Below are 21,198 nucleotides of genomic sequence, written 5' to 3'. Positions count from 1 at the left end.
TGTGCAGACGCGGACCGAGTTAACCTCAGCAAGCATGCGCGTTTGACCCCATGATTCCCGGCGCATTGTGTCCCATAATTCGCAAACAGAACGCAGTTTCACGGCAGGAATTCCATGAGTAGATTATTTTTTAAAAAAAGAAAAGTTCAGTTTCGTGCCTGACATCTACGGGCGAAGATAACTTCTCTCCGACAGGGTGTGAGCCATTTCGCAATTGTTAAGTCGAGGATAAAAATGATTGTACCTGGGCTGTCTAGCCAGCTCGCTCTCTGCTAGTCCTGCTTTTCGATCTTGATTTGACCCAACTGTTTGTAGCATCGGATCATCATGGCGCGAAAAGAATGGCATGAACAGTGATGTTAGTACCACCACCGGCCAATCAGGATCCCATCCCAAAAAAATCACAGTTCGCCGCACGGACCAATCTGATGAGCGATGGCTAGTCGCTGCCGAGCAACTGCACGTACTGTTTTAAAAAAGAACCAAAATTTTCTCTGCCTTGTACAGTGATTTTTTTAAAAAAATTCTTGCAGGCTTTTCGTTCACTCAATCTTCACCTTTTCTCCACCCAAAAAAATCTTCACCTTTTCTGTCCGAAACTGTGGCACCCCACGACTCGTCTCACCATCTCCGGTGAGATCAGCCTTCATGGGCAGTTACCTTATAGAGTTATTATAGGGATTTGAGAGGAGTTGAGATTATCCGAGGTGAAGTATTTGGGTTTTCTAGGGAGAAAGGTTGATCCATGCCCAATGTTAAACTAAGTTTGTGCACGAGGTGTGAAGACGATAAGAGCACCGGAGTACGGACTTAGAAGAGGGTATGTATATATGTGTTAACCGACGGTGCCGACTCGTGTCACACTGAGGAAGTAGAACTTTGGTGTTCGAACGACTAGAAACAAAAACCCCAAGATATACAAAGGATGCACCCTTGCGGACCGTATCAGGTGTAAAATTATAAAATTAAATAGATAGAAAAATATAGATGAATAGTATTCCAAGTCATGAGGAAAAAGGCTGAATGCCACGATTGGATGGAAGATGAAAGTTTTTGATGGTATGATTAGATTAGGTGATACTACAAGCTTGATACCATTAGCAGTTAGCACCAATACTCACCGGTCTCCACTCACCACCATACTTTGTGGTCTCCAACCCCAAAAACCCCTGAACCGAAGAACTCGGACAGACATCCCCTCCCGACCGGCGACCGCGGTTCGGCTCCGGCTCATATAAACAAGACCCGGTCCCCAAAGCCTACTTCACTTCTCGGCTCTCGCCCACAACCTCTCCGCCGCCACCTGGTCCACCTCGTCGGCAGCAATGTCGGCGCACTTCGCCGTCGCGCTGCTCCTCGCCCTCCTCTCCTCAACTGCCCACGCCTCCGACGTGCCCTCGTTCCCGCTCTCGCAGGCGCAGTCCCCGTCCAACTCCTCGTCGCCGTCGAACGCCTCCTCGCCGCCCTGCCACCTCGACCTCTCGGCCGAGCTCTTCGGCGGCGTGGCCGCGGCGTGCGGCGCCGGAGGCGGGCCGGGCTCGCTCGACCGGGGGCGGTGCTGCCCCGTGCTCGCGGCCTGGCTGTTCGCGGCGCACGCGCGCACCGCGCTGTCCCTGCCCCCGGCGCCCCCGCCCTCGGCGCTCTCGGGCGAGGAGGGGCTCGGGCCCGGGGACGACGGGCCCATGGTGCCCTACGACAACCAGCGGTGTGTCGACGCGCTGGGCGCGGCGCTGGAGAAGCGCGGGGTGGCGCTGCCGTCGCCCAACAAGACGTGCGACACCGTGCTCTGCTTCTGCGGCATCCGGCTCCACCAGATCGGCTCGCTCCGCTGCCCCGCCGCGTTCGCCGTCGGCGCGGCGGCCAAGAACGCCACGCCCACCGCCGCCGTCAAGGACCTGGAGAAGAGCTGCCGCAACGCCTCCTACGCCGGCTGCTCCCGCTGCGTCCAGTCACTGCAAAAGGTGAGCTCCTTTCTTGCTTTGCTAGCTTTTTTTTTTCTCCCACAATAATGACATTGCCATGGTTTACCTTTTCTGTTCTGGTCTCTTCCCTTTTCTCATTTTCCACGAATCTTGCCATATCTTACTTTCCGAGTTCATGGTGGGCAGATACAATTCTTTCAGCCTTCAGTTGATACATTTCAAGTGTTGTTAATTTCTGATCATGAAAAAAGGGTATTGTGGATTTTCAAAAAAAAGGGGGTCTTTTGCTAATCTGGGACGCTTCCACAAATGCATTAGTTATTTTTAAGACTTTGTTACCAGAAAATCTCTCGAACAATTTTATCGATTGCTTCATCATTCTAGCAAGGGGACCAATCAATATCCTAGTGCGGCACTACAAGCTATCCATTTTTCTCTTTATTTGTTTCTCTTTTCGGCTCAGCAAAAAGGAATTTTTTATAGCATCCATGGGAGGAGATCCCCTTTCCGGCTTTCCCACAAAGCCGCAACCCCTTTCCGAACACATCATTGTATCGACTTTCGAATGCCCATGGACCAGCTGCTTGTTCTTGAGCTGATCACCACTAATCATTTGCTACATGATACTACTCAATTGCCTTTCTTTCTCAAGACACCGTGGCAAAGGGCAATCCTCCCCCACTCGGTAGCAAACGTTACTAATTGCAGGACCATACCGTGTACACAAGTCTTGGAGCGAGTTCGGACAGGATGGCCTGTGACAGTGCCACATTGTCCAAAGCCTTTTCCAATTATGAATGCTTAGTCGGCTAACCACCACTTGCTGCGCGTGTGTGGATAATTGAGCCGAGCTTGTCCTCGACCTGCCTGTCCTGCATCCAGATTGGCATCTTAATCGGTGTACGACATGAGCTTGATGAGCAGTCAGTCAAGCGTTACACCAGTAACAACCATGCTGCATTAAGGCGATTCAAAACTTTTTAACAATGTTTCAGTTGCTTGCGCTGCTGAAGTCTGCAGAAGTCAAGTGTGCAGATAATGCGCGTGTGCATCGGCATGAACAGGTTGTTATGCATGGGTAGCATTTACTGAGGTAGTCTGAGCAAGCCAAATCCAGCGTCGAGTGCTGAACAGAGCCCACCTACTATGCAACAAAATCTGCATCGCGAGAACGTCCCCTGCATGAACCACATTTACTGCATCTGCGTTTCTTCAGGGTCTTGTTCGAACAGAAGGTGCTAACCTGCAGCTTCTCCATCCATGAACCGTGCAGCTGAAGGGAAACGTGAGCCGCGAGGTCTCCGGCGGCGACCGCGCGCGGCGGATGCTGGGGCGGGACTGCCAGATGATGGGGCTGACGTGGCTGCTGGCCAAGAACAAGACGGCCTACATCCCCACCGTCTCCGCCGTGCTGCGCGCCATGCTCTACGCCGCGCACCCGACGGAGTCCGCCTCTGGCAGCGGCAGCGGCGCGGCGCCGCGGTGCAGCCCGGACCAGGAGAACATGCCGCTGGCCGTGGACTCGCTGCAGTTCGAGCGCACCGGCACCACGAGCTCGGCGGCCGCTGCCTTGACGCCGCAGGCGGCCATCCCTGTCGCCCTTCTCCTCGGCCTCGTGCTCTGCGGCTGGTGGTGATCAGCCGGGATGTGTTCTTGTAAATTCAGAAAGGCAATGGCGCGGTGTTGATACACGCGTGTTCTGTAGGAGTAGTAGCTTCTTTTGCATAGCGGCGATTGCCGGGAATGGTCGGGTACTAGGCGATATGGTGTTTGGTGGGCTTTGGGGGGCGATGACTAGTGACCATATCTAATCTCGGTGCCTTTTAACCCTGGGGTTAATCACTTGTTCTCTTCATCTTGTGAATGGATTAGTGAACTGCCTTTTGATGAACTTGGGGATAAAGTAGAGTTACGGCGAACTCTCTGTCCGAATCAGTTGAGTACTCGACTCTCGTACTACATAGAGGATAAGAAATACCTTGCGTCTCGAAGGAGGGTCGGCGGAATGGAAATCAGCAGGAACATGAACATGCGAATCTGGAACGGAACCACAGAGCAAGCCAAAGCCAGGCCACAGAGGAGGACGGTTTTGGAGCCGATTTGAGGCGTGGAGCGGGTCAAAATTTGCCGTGGCGTCTATTTATCGCGCGCGCGAGTGCGATACGTGCTGTCACAGAAAGCGTCGCTGCTACTGTGCTTCTTCCCCGGCGAGCGCGGCGGCCGGACTTCGGAGTGGGGGGGGGGGGGGTTGGGCAGCGGCGAGGGTTGCGAGCTATAGGAGGGGGAGGGGGTGGGCGGCGATTGGTGGTTGGTGGGTGGAGTGGCCGCCGGCGAGGTCGCCGGCGGCCGGGTGCTGGAGGGCGGTGGCAGCCTTAAGATTTCGGGTTGCCGGGGCTCCAATGGCCACCAGACCTAGAGGAGGGGTTCGGGGGAGGCAGCGGTCCGGCGGTGGTGATGGGTTGGCCGGTGGAGGGCGAGGCGGCGCGGGAGCACCGCTAGCCGGGCGGGGCCGGACCCCCGGTGGGCGGTGCCAGCGGCGGGGGCAAGAAGAAGGCGGCGCAACAGCGAGCTTGGTTAGTGTCGGTGACGGTGGAGGGAGGCGGCGGAGGCACCGGGAGCGGCGCCGGAGCTGGGGAAGGCGGGGGCGCTCGCGCCTGCGATTGGCACGCGGCGATGAATAGACGCCCCCGTTTCGGCAGCCCGTCCGGCCGGCCCCGTTCCGTCTGATCAGAGCAGCCGTTAGTTAGTGGAAGGAGCATGAGGTGCTATGTGGAAATGCCGGAACCGACGGGGGGAGCCCGTCGGAGATGGCCGTCAGGGCGTTCGTTCTCGGCGCTCGTCGGAGTCGTCGTCCATCTCGTCGGACGATCGGAGTAGCGATTTGGTATTGGGAGAGCCTGCTGATACCGGGCCTGTAAGAACTTAGGCCCACAATGTTAGCCTACTTTTTTTTTCAGGCATGCCTAATTACATCCTGGTAGGCGACTGGGCTACCAATTTTCATAGATTAGATTGTGATTAACTTTGGGTCTGCCTGCTCCTCGCTCGTTCGTGTTCATTGTTGTCGGGGGAGGGCTCATGGGCGGCGGGAGGCATTTCATGGGCGGGGCTGTGGGTCGCTGCTGTATCCCTGGTGTCGACAAGGCCCGATGGAGCCAGCCGGGCCTAATAGGAGCTGATGTACTGTAACCTAGAGCCTGGAGGCTGTTTCATTACTATTTGTGGATTGTTGCTTGCTTGCTTTAGAATTTGAGAGAACAATAACATATATGTGTTGCACTGTTGTTTTATGCTGCATTGCTCTTTAAATTGTCCCTGTTGGCTGCATGAAAATGTGGCAAAATGCTGCTGAAATTTGCAACTGAATGGAGGTTTTTTTTCTTCTGATTTCTGAAATTTTTGGTTCCTTCGGTTAGAACCGAAACCGAAATAGCTTGGTTCAGAGTTTCTGCAGAACCGATCGGTGCCTTGTTCTCAGGGAACCGGATTAGCTAGATATCCGAACCGATCGGGTTCGGTTAACCGAACACCCAGAGTGACCAAGTAGAGGAGAGCTTAACTTATGACGGATGTGTTGTGTGTTGTGGCCATGGTGGTGTAGGGAGCCGTATTGCGAAGCTAATTTATTCATTGCAACTTCATTTGTAGTGGTTTATACAGTATTAGAGTATGTCATTTATTATTTCTATTCTACTGCAACTTCGTTTACAGTGGTTTATATTTGTAGAGTATCTCACTTATCATTTCTAATCTACTGCAAGTTGATTTACTGCAAGTTGATTTACTGGTTCATATTGCAAGTTCGTGTAGTAGTTTCTATTGCAATTCATATTGTTCATTCCTCCTCTTCTTCTTAACAAGTCATGGCGGCACTAGTAGAAAACCCAGATCCTCCTTTGGCAGATGCAGTCCTGAATAGAGCCACGCCCGACCCACACATCCTTGCCCACGCGATTGGCGCTAGAGAAAGCGTTTATCGTATTGTTTGGGAGAAAAAGATCGGGCCTCGCCAGGCTCAAGTGTTTTCGGGCAGTGAAGACGGAGGGGAAGAAGTGCCAGATTTTGACATGTGCCCATGTGCTCCAAGATGATGATGGTGTCCTTTTCAATCCCCGCAATGGCGATAGGCTTCTCGTCTGTAAGATGTGGCATACGGGAGACGAGAGAGTCAAGGAGTTTGGAGCTCGTGTGCGCTTCTACAATCCACTGGCAGACCTTGTCATGATTGAAGCAACTGGCATAACCAACACAGAGCCACTGGTACTAGACGAGGCAGCCGTCGTGCTCGGCACAACCGCAGTTGCGGTGGGCTCAGAATATGGCTGGACAAGGACATCCACCGTGTCAATTGGAATCACCACGTGAGTTGTTATCTATTGTCTTATTATTTGGTGAACAAACGGAGCTTTCACGTTCGCTCTCAAGGCCTAGAAATTCCCACGTTAATCAGAGAAAATAGAAAAATAAAAATTACCCACCACTACCATTACGATAAAAATTAGCCTAAAATACCCCTGTGCCTAATTAAAAATCACCCACCAATGCCATTATGAAAAATCAAATATAAAATATTATTTAGCTATGTATCAGTTACAAATATATACTATTAATAAAAACAAAAACTAACAACAATCATTCAAAATAAAATGAAAACAAGAATAATTATCTATATAATTTTATTAAATCTCAACTAATCAAATTGTTATTATAGGTAGATCATAGTTGAATTGTTTTAATCAATAATAAGACATAATTTACGACAATGAACAGGATGATGTAAGGTAAAAAGTTAATATAATTTTTAAGTAAGAATACAACGACATGCAAATTTTTGAATTTTCAATACTAGCCACACAAATGCGCGGGCTATACGCCTAGTTTTATTTATTTATTTACGTTCGAACAAACTGCATGCATGCTTTTGTACTCACACCCTCCGCCTTATTTTTTTCTTCTATTTATTCAATTAAAAAAGCTCGCAGCCCTATCGAAGCACAGAAGGTGAGAGGCACAGAGTTTTGGTTAACCTAAGGCCAGTCTCAGTAGGAGTTTCATGGGCATAGTTACCTACAGTCTCAGTGGAAGTTTTATGAGCACAGTTACCTAGACTGAGAACTAGATAACTGTGCCAGATGAGTTTTACGGTGATAAAACTCTTCTCACATCCCATGTAACTCCATCATTCCCGCTCTTTGTCATGTCAGCAAAAGTGATAGTATTTAATGCCATGAAACCCTTTATGGAATTCCCATTGAGACTGGCCTAAGCTGTGTGGGTAGTCCAGGCATGTCTGGATGTCCGGTTGTCTCGGTCGGTGGTCGCGTGCTTGGCGTGATGGCTAGCGGGATCGTCGACACCGTTACCAAGCGCCTCGTAGCAACACTGGCTATCTACACCTCGGAAGTAGTTGACATGGCTATCTACACCTCGGAAGTAGTTGACATGATGAAGAAATGGCTACAAGTGCCGGACAATCCGAACAATGTAAGAAACATCTGCACCTTTTTCCCCCCTTTTTCCTTTTTGGTTTTGTTCAAAAAAGTTTCCTTTTATTAACTTGCTCTGCCCTTTTCTTTATTTATTTTTCCGTGCTTCTCAGGATCCAATTACAATTGACCAAGTGATATACATGCTTTGATTAACTCAAACAAATCTCCTGCCATATCTTCATCTTTGGATTAACCTGCCAAGATTGCTGGCCATCGCGATGTATGTCCTTTTTTGCCTTTGTGACTTGCGATAGGCATGCTTTGATTAACTTAAACAAATTGATCTCCTGTCATATCTTCATCTTCGGATTAACCTGCCAAGGTTGCAGGTCATTGTCCTTTGTGACTTATGATAGGCGTGCGTGCTTTGAAACAAATCTCATGTCATATCTTCATCTTTGGGTTAACCTGACAGGTCATTGTGGTGTCGTTTTTGCCTTCGTGACTTGTTGGAATATCGAGGTGGCTCTAATACCTACTTTGATGAGGATCTACACCTATGACACAGTCGGCCAGCCTCTTAAATTTCTAGTTACTTAGTGTATTCGGTCCTTTTGACGGCAGAGCCGTCTTTTCACTTCCGGGTGGCAGAGCCAACCTACAATAAAGCCCAGACCCTTTGTGATCCCGGGTGACTGAGCCAACCATCGATGGATCACAACTTATACACTAAGTAATTATATTGCTTAGCTGGGAGACCAACACTTACAAAAATAACTCTTTATTGCAACACAACAATACTACACAAGAGTATACAATACTCTCCTCTTTTAGTGGCTAGCTTAGCACTCACCCTTCTCTCCTAACACTAGCACCTCTCATCTACCATGCTCATGGATGAATGGCATGGCATGGGAGGGGATCTCTATTTATAGGGTTACAAGGCTATTGGATTATTGACATGTGGCAAAATCATAGCCCTTGATCTAAATTCTACACTTTTCCATGAAAATATCTAGTCCTAGAAATATCTTTGATTTATTTTATTTAGATATTCTAGAGAACTCCATGGAAAATATCTTATCCTTGAATTGTGGAGAAAAGTGTAGAAGTTTGACTTCTTCCTTCAACATGACTTTTAGTTTGTCAAACTTATTATTAGTTGATGCTTGGTTCAATATCTGTGTACCCAAAAAAGAAGAAGAAAAAAATGTAATGGGTTTTGTTTGGTTCAGTTAAGGTAGTGGAACGCTACCGATGGAAAAGCAAAGCCAATAAATAATTTACGAGCACGAACTGCAATGCTTGCTAGTACGCCTCCCAGACCGAACCATGGAGCGGGTCTAAAAGGATCCATCCTTTCCCCTTAAGAGCTAACTCACTAGGCGGTGAAGCCTACCGATCTAATGAGCCGGTAAACACAAATTACCAATGGAATTGGCTTTCTTTGTGAGAGAAGTGAGTCCCGGCTCTGATACCAATTGAAAGCGATCGGGTGCTCTAGCCTAAGAGGGGGAGTGGGCGAATTAGAAACTATTAAAACCTTAACCTATGGCCCCAACTAGTTTGCACAAACCTTAAACTAAAACAAGCTATCTAGATGTGCAACTACGGTTCACCTTAGTGTGTAACCATCATCCCAAAAGAGTTTTGCAACCTATAGCCAATCCTAGTAAGATACTACACTAAGAAAGTAAAAGCACACAAGTTGCAATATGAAATGCGGAAGTTTAAAGAGAGGGATGAGAGGAAGCGAAATCTCGACACGATGATTTATCCCGTGGTTCGGATTGCCACAAAGGCGCCCCTACGTCCACGTTGTTGAAGCACTCACGAAGAGTATCGCTTCCCGGCAATCAAGTCTCTTCCGTGAACACAATCACGGTCACCTTGATCCCGATCTTCACTAAGGGAGATTGCCCACAAAGGAGGGGTCTCCATCCCCCGCACAAAGTTGTCGACGCCGCTCCACACCAAGCCGGAGGGTCGTTGACTTGCCGGCGAGCCACCAAAGCTCCAAGGATGGCCGGCGCACCAAGATATAATGTTGGTTCACTCTAGAACCACAGCACAAGGATCTAAACCTTGCTTGATCACTCACTCAAGAGCTAACCCAGCACTAACACTCACAAAGCTTGTGCTAAGGACTAAGGATTTGATCTTTATGCTCTTGGATGGCTTGAAGGTGTTCTTGGATGTGTATGAGATGTCTTCGGACTCCAGCTAACTCAAAATGGCCAGGGTGAGGCGTATATATAGGCCACTAAGTCTTGTAGCTGTTGCTCCAACGGTCAGCAGAAATCAGCATACCATCGGATGAACCGATGCCTCTGCATGGGGTGGCGTCGGTTCATCCGGTCACTCTCAGACTTGAAGTAGCCGTTGAGCTTCTGACGCACGGTCTGCAGCACCATCAGTTTAACCGATGACTATGTGTCGGTTAAACCGGTCACTCACAGCACTCAACTAGCCGTTGGACCTCTTTCTCTTCTGCTAACGTCATTACACCGGTGTTATGCTCCGATGCACCACCGGTTTAACCGGTGCTGAAGACTTCGCTCCTGCGTGCTTGACATCGTCTCTGGAACATAGTACATCCAATGCACCGATGCCTAGCTTGACGCCGTCGGTTCAACCGGTGACCTGGCTATCTTGATTTGGTATTCGCTTGATCTCCAATTGGTGCTCAGACTTGCACCGATGCCAGGGCGTCGGAACTTCCGACAACCATCGGATGCACCGGTGCTACATGCATCGGTTCTTCCGGTGCTACTGGTTTCAGTAGAACTCGTCCAATTCAGCATTTCTTTGAGTTTTTTCTTCGTGTATTTGTTTGTATGGCTTTTTTACTTCATCCTTGGGATCTAAAATGTTCACTTAACAAAACCATCAGTTCCATTGATTGTGTTGTCATACGATCACCAAAATCACTCGAAATGGCATAAATGGTGCCATGTTCGTTACAGCCTGTCAGTTAGGGAAACATGTTAGACTTCCTTTCAGTTCTTCTGTGTCAGTCAGCTATGCTCCTTTTCAGCTTATTCATACTGATGTTTGGACCTCGCCTGTCTCCAGTTGTTCAGGATTTAAGTTTTATCTTGTGTTGATAGATGATCTTACGCATTATGTATGTACCTTTCCCCTACGTGCTAAGTCTGATGTGTTCAGCTGTCTGATCTCTTTCCATGCCTATGTTCAAACACAGTTTCAGCTACCTGTTTCCAGTCCGATAACGATAATGGTAAAGAATTTGACAACCACGCTATCCGCAATCATTTTGCTGCTCACGGCATTGCTTTCTGGCTTTCCTGTCCCTACACCTCTTCTCAAAATGGGAAAGCCGAACGTTATCATACGAACTCTGAACGATTTGGTTTTGTGTAGTCAAGCTTCAACCATCCTATGTCAAACGGTCCTAAGTCTTTGGCCACAACATCTACCAATTCCAAATCGTTGATGTTCCTCCACTTGAATCTCGCTCGTCAAAAGATAGCCAGCGTCGTCTGCTTGCCAAATCGCCGTTTCTCCTGGTGGCTCACGCGGCATCGTCCTCTCGGTCTCTCCCACACATACGTCGGCCTTTCCCGCATTTTCTTTTTCTCCCTAGTGCTACCATCTGGCGATCAACTGCCACACCGTCAGCCGAGACCTGTACACGGTGTTGTGCGTGGGGAAAAAGATTGCCCCCCAACACATCAAGTGATACAGATGTACTACTCCCTCCATCCCGTAGAAAGTGTTGTTTTAGCAATGGGAAATTGTCCCACAGAGAGTGTCATTTTAGACCTGCAGGCCAGAGCGAGCATCTTTTTATTTCGTCATGTCCTCTCATACGTGGCTTTTCGTTTCGTTCTCATCCTCCGACATAGGGTGATGCAATCACTTGTTGAATTGAGTACTATACTAACGCGCCAGGAATTGGCGCGCGCTCATGCGTCGCCGCCCCACGCGGGCCCGGGGGTACTGTTCATCATTTAAAAATAGTAAATGTACTGTTCATGTGAGGCGGGTACTGTTCATAATAAAAAATAATAAAAAAGTACTATTCATGTGGGCCCCACCGGGTACTGTTCATAACAAAAAAATATAATCCGAAATTAAAAATAAAAAAATTAAAAAGTGGCACCATGTGTTTAAATGTTTAGTTTTTTATGAAAAAAAATTATATACTACATTTACCTCTATTATATATTGGATTTTATTTTCACTTTGTGAACTCGCAAAATATAATTGAATCATACATTCATTTCTAACCCTATCATTTTTTCTACCAAAATTAATAATTTGTGTAAGCTAATCCATCAATTATATCTACTAACATACACAAAATAAATTCTTCTATGTATTATTTATACAGGGATGGGCCATGTGTGTTATTTAGGTGTTACCCACATAATATTCAATTGGAATCCACCCACAAAATATATTTAATTATTTATTTACATGAAAACAATAACCATATTTCATACACTACGTCTACATGTGCTAGCCCCTACTACTTATTGGATTTTAATTCCACTTCATAAACTCGCAAAATATAATTATATGACAATCTATCAACTATACCTATCACACTTCATTCAATACATCAACACGTTGCCAAAATATATCAGCACGATATTGCTTTAACTGTAATATACGATAATATATTATTATTATTATTTTACATCAAATCATTTGCTACAGGCGCGCAAAGCGCGCCAACCTGCCTAGTTATTTTAATTGGACAAACAACTCAACAAGTGATTGCTTTCTTTTCAAAAAAAAAAAACAGGTGATTGCATCACCCCATGTCCCTATCTAGCATGTGACCATTTTTCAAACCAAACACCAAGTACTTATTTGTTTTAATTATCCATTAGCATGCCACTGGCTCTATATATTATATATCCACTCCAATGCTGGCAACAAATCAATAGCCTTCTTCTCCCCGAAAGGCACGAGCTGTACTGCAGACTGTGCATAGAGCTTGGTAGCATCGAGCACAGCGAAACAGCCAGAAAAAAAACACAAGCCATGAAGAAGACAATCGTCCTGTACCCGGGCCTCTTCGTCAGCCACCTCGTCCCCATGATGGAGCTCGCCGACGTCCTGCTGGAGGAGGGCTACGCCGTCACGGCCGCGGTCATCGACCTCACCCTGGACCAAGACGCCGCACTGGCAGCCACCGTCGACCGCGTCGCCGCCGCCCGCCCGCCCGTCCTCGTCCGCAGGCTCCCCCAGATCCAGGACTCTCCTGAAGTTGCAGACTACGGGGACGCGTTCCTCTGGTACATCGAGGTCGTCAGGCGCTACAACGAGCGCCTCCGTGAGTTCCTCTGCTCCCTGCCTCCACGGAGTGTCCACGCCGTGGTCGTCGATGCGCCTTCCACCGCCGCGCTCGACGTCGCTAGGGAGCTCGGGGTCCCGGCCTACACCTTCTTCGCCTCCAATGCCTCCGCGGTCGCCATGTTCCTCCAGCTTCCCTGGATGCGCGCGGAAGGACAGCCGAGCTTCAAGGAGCTCGGAGACGCCCCTATTGAATTCCACAGCGTCCCTCCCATGCCGGCGTCATACCTCATGCGCGAGACGCTCCAGGTATCGGAGAGCGAGCTGTACAAGGCGATGATGAACACGATGCGCCAGAACGTGGAGCCCGACGGCATCCTGGTGAACACGTTCGCGTCGCTGGAGGCTCGGGCGGTGGCAGCTCTCAGGGACCCGCAGGTTCGTCCCGGCGGCGAAGAGCGCAGGACGCCTCCGATCTACTACGTCAGGCCGCGGGTCGCGGGCGCCGGTGCCGGGACAAAAGAGAAGCACGAGTGCCTCGCGTGGCTCGACACGCAGCCAGAGCACAGCGTCCTGTTCCTCTGCTTTAGGAGCATCGGCGCGGCCACCCACTCGGAGGAGCAGCTCAGGGAAGTCGCCATCGGCCTGCAGAAGTCCGGCCACCGCTTCCTGTGGGTGGTGCAAGCCCCTCTGCGCGGCGACACCCAGAGGCTATTCGATCCCCGCGCGGACGTGGACCTCGACGGCCTGCTGCCGGACGGGTTCCTGGCGAGCACCGAGGGCCGCGGTCTCGTCGTGAAGCACTGGGCGCCACAGGTGGAGGTGCTCCGCCACAGGGCGACGGCCGCGTTCGTGACGCACTGCGGGTGGAACTCGACGCTGGAAGGGATCGCCGCCGGCGTGCCGATGCTGTGCTGGCCGATGTACGCGGAGCAGAAGTTGAACAAGGTGGTCATGGTGGAGGAGGCCGGGGTTGGCGTGGAGATGAGTGGGTGGGAGCAGGGGCTGGTCACGGTCGAGGAGGTGGAGGCCAAGGTAAGGTTAGTGATGGAGTCCGAGGAAGGGGAGCGGCTCCGGGCGCGGGTGGCGGCGCACAGGGTTGCCGCGACCGTCGCCTGCAAGGCCGGCGGCTCGTCGCGGGCGGCGTTCGGCCACTTCTTAGTAGACGCGGCCTGCCTCGGACGCGTGTAGACGAGCTTGACGCGTTGCTGGCTCCATTGTGATGCATAATTGAGATGACATTGAACTGTTTTTGCCTCCGTGCCGCTGTGGTAGGTTGCTGTATTTTTTTTGAGGGATTAAATCATGCTGTAACTTGTACTCAACTAGAAACAGTATGCAAGCTACTTCAAGTACTTATAATAATTTGTGCCCCGATTCTAGACATATTATAAGACTAAAACAGTAAACAGTGCAAACAAGTATCATAGTTAATGTCTTTTTGTTGCAGTAATTGCGCACCAGATTATCAGGTACTCACCTCTGTTTAGAACATTGGGAATGTCTGTATTTGCAAAATCCTAGAGTCTACTATCTTGCACGGCGAATCTAAAGTGGTTCTAGGGGCACTCGCTCCTCAAGATCAATGGCTACCCCTTAAGGGGGCACAAGCCCCTTATCTTCATTGACCCCTAATTCCTCTTTCATTTTTGGGAAAAAAGAATGAAGAAGAGAAGTGAGGAAGAAAAAGAGAAGAGAGATGTGCACCCTCTTCATATGTTGTTGGATTCGCCACCACTGTCTTGATCTAAAAATTTCAGTTCCGATGAGAATAGTGTCTAATTATCGCCAGATAGCTTAGGTCTTATTCGTATTTTACAACAGCTTATTTTTTTATGACTGAAGGTGGAAAAAGAAAATTCACAGTAAATTCTTTCTTAATTGTTGTAGCAGTAGCAACAAAGGTGTGTAATGTAATGCTTGTTGGGTTTGTCTAGTCAGAACATAACAGAAAGGAGCAGGTAAGAACTAAGCTAGCAAAAATCTCTTTTCTTCTCCACTTTATTTGGGGTACTAAACTGAAAATTTCTTGTGAATAATTCAAACTTTGTTGTGTTACATCCCCCTGTGTAGCAAAGGAAGAATTATAGCTGCACAGGCGAACGCGATCCAAATCAACTTTGTAGTAATGACGAGAACATTGTCACCTCTGGTAGCATCAATGATTTCGGCAACGTCAACTTCTACATGAACGAGAACCGATACCTTCGGTGGAGCTCCACATCATTGTTGAAAGCCTCCTACATGCTGTGTTGAACTTGACAGCTATGTCGCCAGCAAAATACGACACATTGTTGAAGGCGCCGACACACCCATCTACGCTCTCGCACAATGCCAACCTACAATGGCCGTTGAAGATTGATGGAGCTGCTTGATATATTTAGCTCAAGGGAAAGTGAGACGGGAGAATGCCAACAACAACATCCTCTATCTGGCAAAAACAAGCCTATTTATTAATAACAGTCTAGTGTCTTGTATTGCCGGATCTACAGTGGGTCTAGGGGGACTCAAGCCCCCCTACCTCCCCGAAGATCAATGGATACACCCTAAAGGGGTACAAGCCCCCTACCTCAATTGACCCCTAAGTCCCCCTCCATTTTTAAGAAAGAATAATCAAGAAGAGAATGGGAGGAGGAAGAAGAGGGGGGAGATGAGCACCCTCTTCATATGTTGTTGGATTCTCCACCGCTGGCTTGATCTAAAAAATTAAGTTCTGATGAGAATAAAGTCCGGTTATCGCTAGATAGCTCTGATCTTATTCGTATTTTACAACGGCTTATTTTCTTTTGACTGTAGGTGGAAGAAGAAAAGTCACAGAAAAGTCTTACTTAGCGGTGTTTACTATAGCGTTTGTTTGATTTGTTCTAATCAGAACAAGACAAACGGAGCAGGTGAAAATTAAGCTAGCAAAATCCTCTTTTCTTCTCCATTTTATTTGGGGCAGTAATCTGTAACTTTCTCATGTTACATCCCTATGTGCAGAAAAAGGAGGGATTATAGCTGCACAAGCGAGCTTGATACAAGAATTGTTTCAAGATAGATGCGGCTATGAAGTTGTGCAGAAACAAGGAGAGCAGCTTTGAATTCAAAATTTACGAGTTCTCCGAACTATGGGCAGCAACGGGTAACTTTTTGGACGGTAACCGGCTCGACAGTGGCGGCTTGGGGCTTGTCTACAAGATGAGCTGGCTGTGGGTTTTTTTTTATCAGTTTGAGTTTTTGACATACAATAACTGTAATGACTGATGTTAGAGCATCTCAAACAAAATACTAATACCTCTTCCCAATATCAAAAAAATTGATGTTTTGGTGATTGGAGGTGCTCAGATTACCAATCTAATCTCCATTACCTAAAATTTTTTGGTAATCACCAAAATACACCTCCCTCTCACCTAAATGAAGGGGATTTCCCTCTATCCTATTGTTAGTGACTGAATTTTGGCACTCACCATTGCCGAAAACACAAAAGTATTTATTGGTAATGGAGAAAGAGTATGTTCTTTTTTGAGTGGGAGAGAGTATGTCTTGGGTATGGAACATAAATAATTTATTGGAGATGCTCTTAGCAGCTCCATTGGGTGGGATTGGATGGGCCGTTGGGTAATACTCCCTCCAGACCCATTTATAAGGCGTATTAGCGTTTTTGAGATTGGCCAATTTGTTAGGCGCACGCTGCCTTGCATGGTTACCCTTTGGAAGGAAAACGAAGATATTGCACGAGGGAGCGGCGGGCGCATGACAGAAAACACAGAGTTTCCACCGAGGGTATGGACGGAAATGGAAAGAAGGAAAACCAAATTTGGCACAATGACAAATAAGGAATTTAAACTTTCATGATGACAAATAGAAAAGCACTCTAAGTTTTGATGACAAATAAGAAATTTTCTCCGGCTCGAGCTGCTCAACAGCCCCGGTAGCTTTAGCTCGGGTTGGCCCAACTAACGGCCAGCGGCCTAGCGCGCACAGCCGCTCGGCGGCCCGGCCGAGTCAGCCCAGTGCCCTGGACCGCATGCCTCCGCACAGCCTGGCCCGTTTCGCGCCGTTTTTTCTTTTTTATATTTAAAAAAAATTAAAATTTCAAAAATATATGTCGGTTTTGGAAAATTTCAAAAATATACCCCGGTCGCCCTATAGGGGGCGACAGGGCTCAAATGTAATTTTTTTTTCTTCAAATTTGCAACGAAGTCCCTGGAGAAAAAAAAAGAGGGGGGCCTGTCGCCCGTTGGGGGGGCGACAGGCCCCTGTCGCCCACCCCAGGGGCGACAGGCCAGTGGGCCCACCAGGGGGGCCGGTCGCCCCTCCTGCGGGCGACAGGGGGGGCCTGTCGCCCCCCCCCCCCCCCCACGGGCGACCGGGTCAGCCTCCCATATAAGGCCCCCTCGTTCCCTCCCCTCATTCCCTCCTCTCATTTGACCTCAAAAAATCCAAAAAAATCCAGAAAAAAGAGAGGGGTGAGAAGAAGGGAAGCGGCGAAGCTCTGCCGAATTCCGCACTTGTGATCTACCGGTAACTTTCGTATAAATTCGTTGATATTGTATAACAATTTAATTTAATTAGCAGATTAGCTGAATTAGATTTGGTGCTTTAGAACACTGGTTTAGTATTACAATTTAAGTACTATTACAGACTTTTTCAAATAAAATAATTATATATTAGAATAGAATTATGATAGTACCTTATTGATATTGCAGTATAAGACAATAGAATTATAACAATACCTATATTTTCACGCATCGATTTGGTATACGATATGTGCATTGCTTAAATTATGGTTTGTTATTTGGCGCACCACACTATAGCGCCAATGTCTTCGTCAGGATCAACCTACATTCCGTGGAGCAAGTGTAAAGCCACCGTACCCAAAGGAATTAATGTGCCAATGTGCTTCTGCGGTTCGTTATGCAAGTTCATGCAATCTGAGGTTTTAGGAGATGACTACGGCATGAGGTTCTTTATGTGTGAGAACTACGAATATGATCCACCTAAGCGATATGGCAAAGACCGGGCCAAGGTAGCAGGATAACATACGCTATTTTTCTATATGACCTAACATTGAATTATGATTCTAACTTGTGTTGGACAAAGTCTCCTCCGCCTCTTTGTGATTTTATGCAGTGGTTCGACACCGTGCAGTCGCAGCAGGCAAAGGACATTGTGGAACAAAAAGCAAGATGGGCTGCAGAACGTTGGCGCCGAATGAAGCACGAGGAGCAGCAAGAGGAGAAGCGCAACAAAGAGCAAGAAGAGATCCGCAAGAGGATGGAGGAGGTGGATCGTAAGGCGGCGGCCGAACGTGAAGCTGACAGGGATAGAAAGCGAGAGAGGGCACGCCGTGCGAAGGAAGCCAGGCCCGAAGCAATTAGGAAGGGCAAATATCCTAGGTGCACTCAGTAGAATAGTACCATGTAATCTCGGCATTTTACATTCCATAAGGCATGGTAGGTTTAGATGCAACAAGAAATTATCTTGTCGCGTGCACATGCCACTGCAATTAGTTGTTTATGTTTTAAGTTAAGAGCTTAACTCTGTGTGTTGTAGCCTTTACCATTAATTTGCAGTTGTAGCCGGGAGTCTATGAAATCTTTGAACTTTTCCTTAATATTTTCGGAGCTTTTCATGTCACTAGAATACTAAAAAACACACATTAATATAACGATAAGAATTAAGAACTAAGAAATACATCAGGGTCTGCTGCTAAAAAGCTCAGCACGGCGATCACAGGTTTCCCAAATGTCGCATTGTTTGCCTAGACATACGTGACAAAAGACGACAACCTAATAGCAGTGCTCTTCCAATATTTCAAAAAGATGTGACAACACGGCAACCACACCAGCTCACCTTCAAAGCATTCTCTCTGGCGAGGACGACGGACCTGTCATTCTACAGCGAAGGTCTGTGGCGTGTAGTGGGGAAGGCGGCATCTAGGCGCGATCGACCGAGCGGCAGTAATGCAGTGCTGTGAGTCTGCATGCACAGAGATGCATCGAGTAGTGAAATTATGACGATTAGGCCGGTGCCCTGCAGTGTTCCGGGCGATGGGATATGTCGGGGCAGTGCAATAATCACGAGTGAGCGCTGTAGAGCGTGCAAGTGCTGAAGTCATGAGCAGTGAGACATCGTGTCGTTGTTTAAAGTGGGAAGAGTGAGCGGTGTTGAGCGTGCGAGGGTACAAATCAAGAGCAACGAGAGGTCGTGTCCGTGTTTAAAGTGGTACGAGTGAGCGCTATGGAGCGTGCGAATACTATAGGCTTTTCATGTTCATTTACACTCCACACTCCGGTTATCAGACCTTTGTGCGCCTATAAATACTCACCAGTTTGTGAACTCCCAGCACCACTCAAACACCAAAGCTTATTGTATATCCAATGTCTGGAGGTGGGTCTAGCGGGAAGAATTACTATGGTTTTGGGAAAGAAAAAGGGGGAAGAAAGGGAGACCCCATAATATGGGAGGGGCCTCTTGGACCTGATTCCTTTCCGGAACCAGTGTTTGAGTTTCCGCCACAGCACAAGAGTGAATTTACCAATGAAACTCCTCTTCGACAATACGATAACCGTAGAGAACCGTGGCCAAAATGCAGACATGGTGAGGACTGCTTAGTGCAGATGTGCACCGACGGGATGGATGGCGGTCGGCGTTTCTTTAAATGTCCACACGCATGGGTAATACTTGGTTGTTTCATTTCTTTATCTTCAAGGAGACACCTTACCTGGAATTTGTTTTGCAGTCTTCCGATGCTCCAGAAAACTGTGGTTTTACTAGGTGGGTAGATCCTGCACCAATTGATTCTGTTCAGGAGTTCATCGAGTACCTCCAGATAAAGATCTTTGATCTGGAATGTAAGGTGAACCATTATGAGAAAGTGAGCGAGGCTAACAAAGACGACGAAGTTGATGATACCAGCAATGCAGCCAGTTCACAGGATGAACCATGCACTATTCCTTACTGCAACTGCCCTTATCACAAGAAGAAGGGCCATGCGCCTCCGGCACCACCGCCTGCACCACCTGCAATGGGTGGATACTGCGGAGAAGGCTCAACACAGTTTGCTACGTGGGGGTACGGCTACTAGGACTACCCTAGTGCTAGTGATATGCTTCATCATTGTGTTTATTCTGTTTTTTTTTAAATTACCTAAGGCATGTTAGGTTAGTCCGGAATCTGTTTACCGTAGTTTGCAACGGGTTCTGACATGCCACTGCATGTGTGATGTGTGTTTCATTATCGTTGTATTATGATGTAAAATTTAGTGGTTCACATTATTACTTCTCGTCACTCCTCTCTTTTTTTCTGAATTTTTAGTCTCAAATGACAAAGGGAATGGCGGCGAATGGTGGCCAGGGTTTAAGCAATAACGGAAGCAGCAGCAATTAGTGGATTCATGTTGAGTTTCTCGTGTCAAAAAAAAAAAGAAATGGTTAAGGATAAAATCAACCAAGAAATTATTACTTCGAACTTCTAAGCTCTATTGGTAGAAGTAACTAATAAGTACAAATAAATGATAATCGAAATCGTCCGAATTGCTTCGAGATCTCGTTTTTAGTTTCTAATCATTATAGGTTTGTGAAATCTGCATCTACCAGACATCCGCGCTGACAAAAAAGTTTATAGTTCGAAATCACATGAAAAGTAGTTTCTCTAGTGTCATCCTTTAGAGGCCGCATCGCCCACCAAAATTGACATCCGACACCTTCCGTAAATTTCATGATAATTCGAACTCGATTTCCAAATCTTTCTGCAAATATATCACAATAAATCTTCGGACGCTGGAGGAATTTTATGAAATTCAATAGGCTTTGTTGGCCACACAGGACCCTGTCGCCCCCCCAACGGGCGACAGGGCCTGTCGCCCCTGGGGTGGGCGACAGGCCCCCTCTTTTTTTTTCTCCAGGGACTTCGTTGCAAATTTGAAGAAAAAAAATTACATTTGAGCCCTATCGCCCCCCATAGGGCGACCGGGGTATATTTTTGAAATTTTCCAAAACCGACATATATTTTTGAAATTTTAATTTTTTTAAAATATAAAAAGGAAAAAACCGCCCGTTTCGCCCTGACGTGCGGCCCGTTTCTCTCGGTCTCCTCTTTCTTCTCCCGGCTGAGTGGCGGCCGCCGGCCCTGCCTGCGACTGCGAGCCGCCGCCGCAACGAGCGTTGTAGTCACACGCCGCGGCCGCGGCCAGCGCAGGCGAGGCCGCGTGCCGCTCCAGGTCCGGCCGCCGTCGCCGCGCTTGGTCTCCGTGTGTTCCATGGCTGGCCTAAGAAAAACTTGTTGGACCGCTTACTCCATTTCAGAGGACACATCCATCTCCCTGGCCGCAACGCTTGACGCCGCGGATGCTTTCAAGTCGCCCATGGCGTGTGCGGCGAATGGTCGGCCGTCCATAACCTCTGCTCGAAATAATAATAATAATAATAATAATAATAATAATAATAATAATAATAATAATAATAATAATAATAATAATAATAATAATAATAATAACAACAACAACAACAACTCGCGCCACGATGAGCCGTGCAGACTCAGAGCCCCGCGCCACCGTCCGCCAGGTACGCCAAGCTCGCGGTACGCTGGCCGCA

At 47.8% G+C, this 21,198-nt stretch overlaps 2 protein-coding genes across 2 annotated transcripts; both read left to right on the top strand.

Annotated features, from left to right (window-relative positions):
- Positions 1-1,186: 1,186 nt before the first annotated feature.
- Positions 1,187-3,834, top strand: LOC120691221 (uncharacterized GPI-anchored protein At4g28100-like). The gene is made up of 2 exons (XM_039974245.1): positions 1,187-1,961; positions 3,196-3,834. Exons 1-2 carry the CDS (start codon positions 1,326-1,328, stop codon positions 3,556-3,558), a joined length of 999 nt encoding a protein of 332 aa, XP_039830179.1. The 5' UTR covers positions 1,187-1,325; the 3' UTR covers positions 3,559-3,834.
- An 8,352-nt stretch (positions 3,835-12,186) lies between these two features.
- LOC120696193 (anthocyanidin 5,3-O-glucosyltransferase-like) lies at positions 12,187-13,870 on the top strand. Its single transcript, XM_039979329.1, has one exon. It carries the CDS (start codon positions 12,215-12,217, stop codon positions 13,808-13,810), a length of 1,596 nt encoding a protein of 531 aa, XP_039835263.1. The 5' UTR covers positions 12,187-12,214; the 3' UTR covers positions 13,811-13,870.
- The last annotated feature ends 7,328 nt before the right edge of the window (positions 13,871-21,198 follow it).

This window comes from Panicum virgatum, chromosome 2K (genome assembly GCF_016808335.1).
Source record: "Panicum virgatum strain AP13 chromosome 2K, P.virgatum_v5, whole genome shotgun sequence".
In the NCBI taxonomy this organism is placed as follows: domain Eukaryota; kingdom Viridiplantae; phylum Streptophyta; class Magnoliopsida; order Poales; family Poaceae; genus Panicum; species Panicum virgatum.
This window is presented reverse-complemented; position numbering and strand designations above follow the sequence as displayed.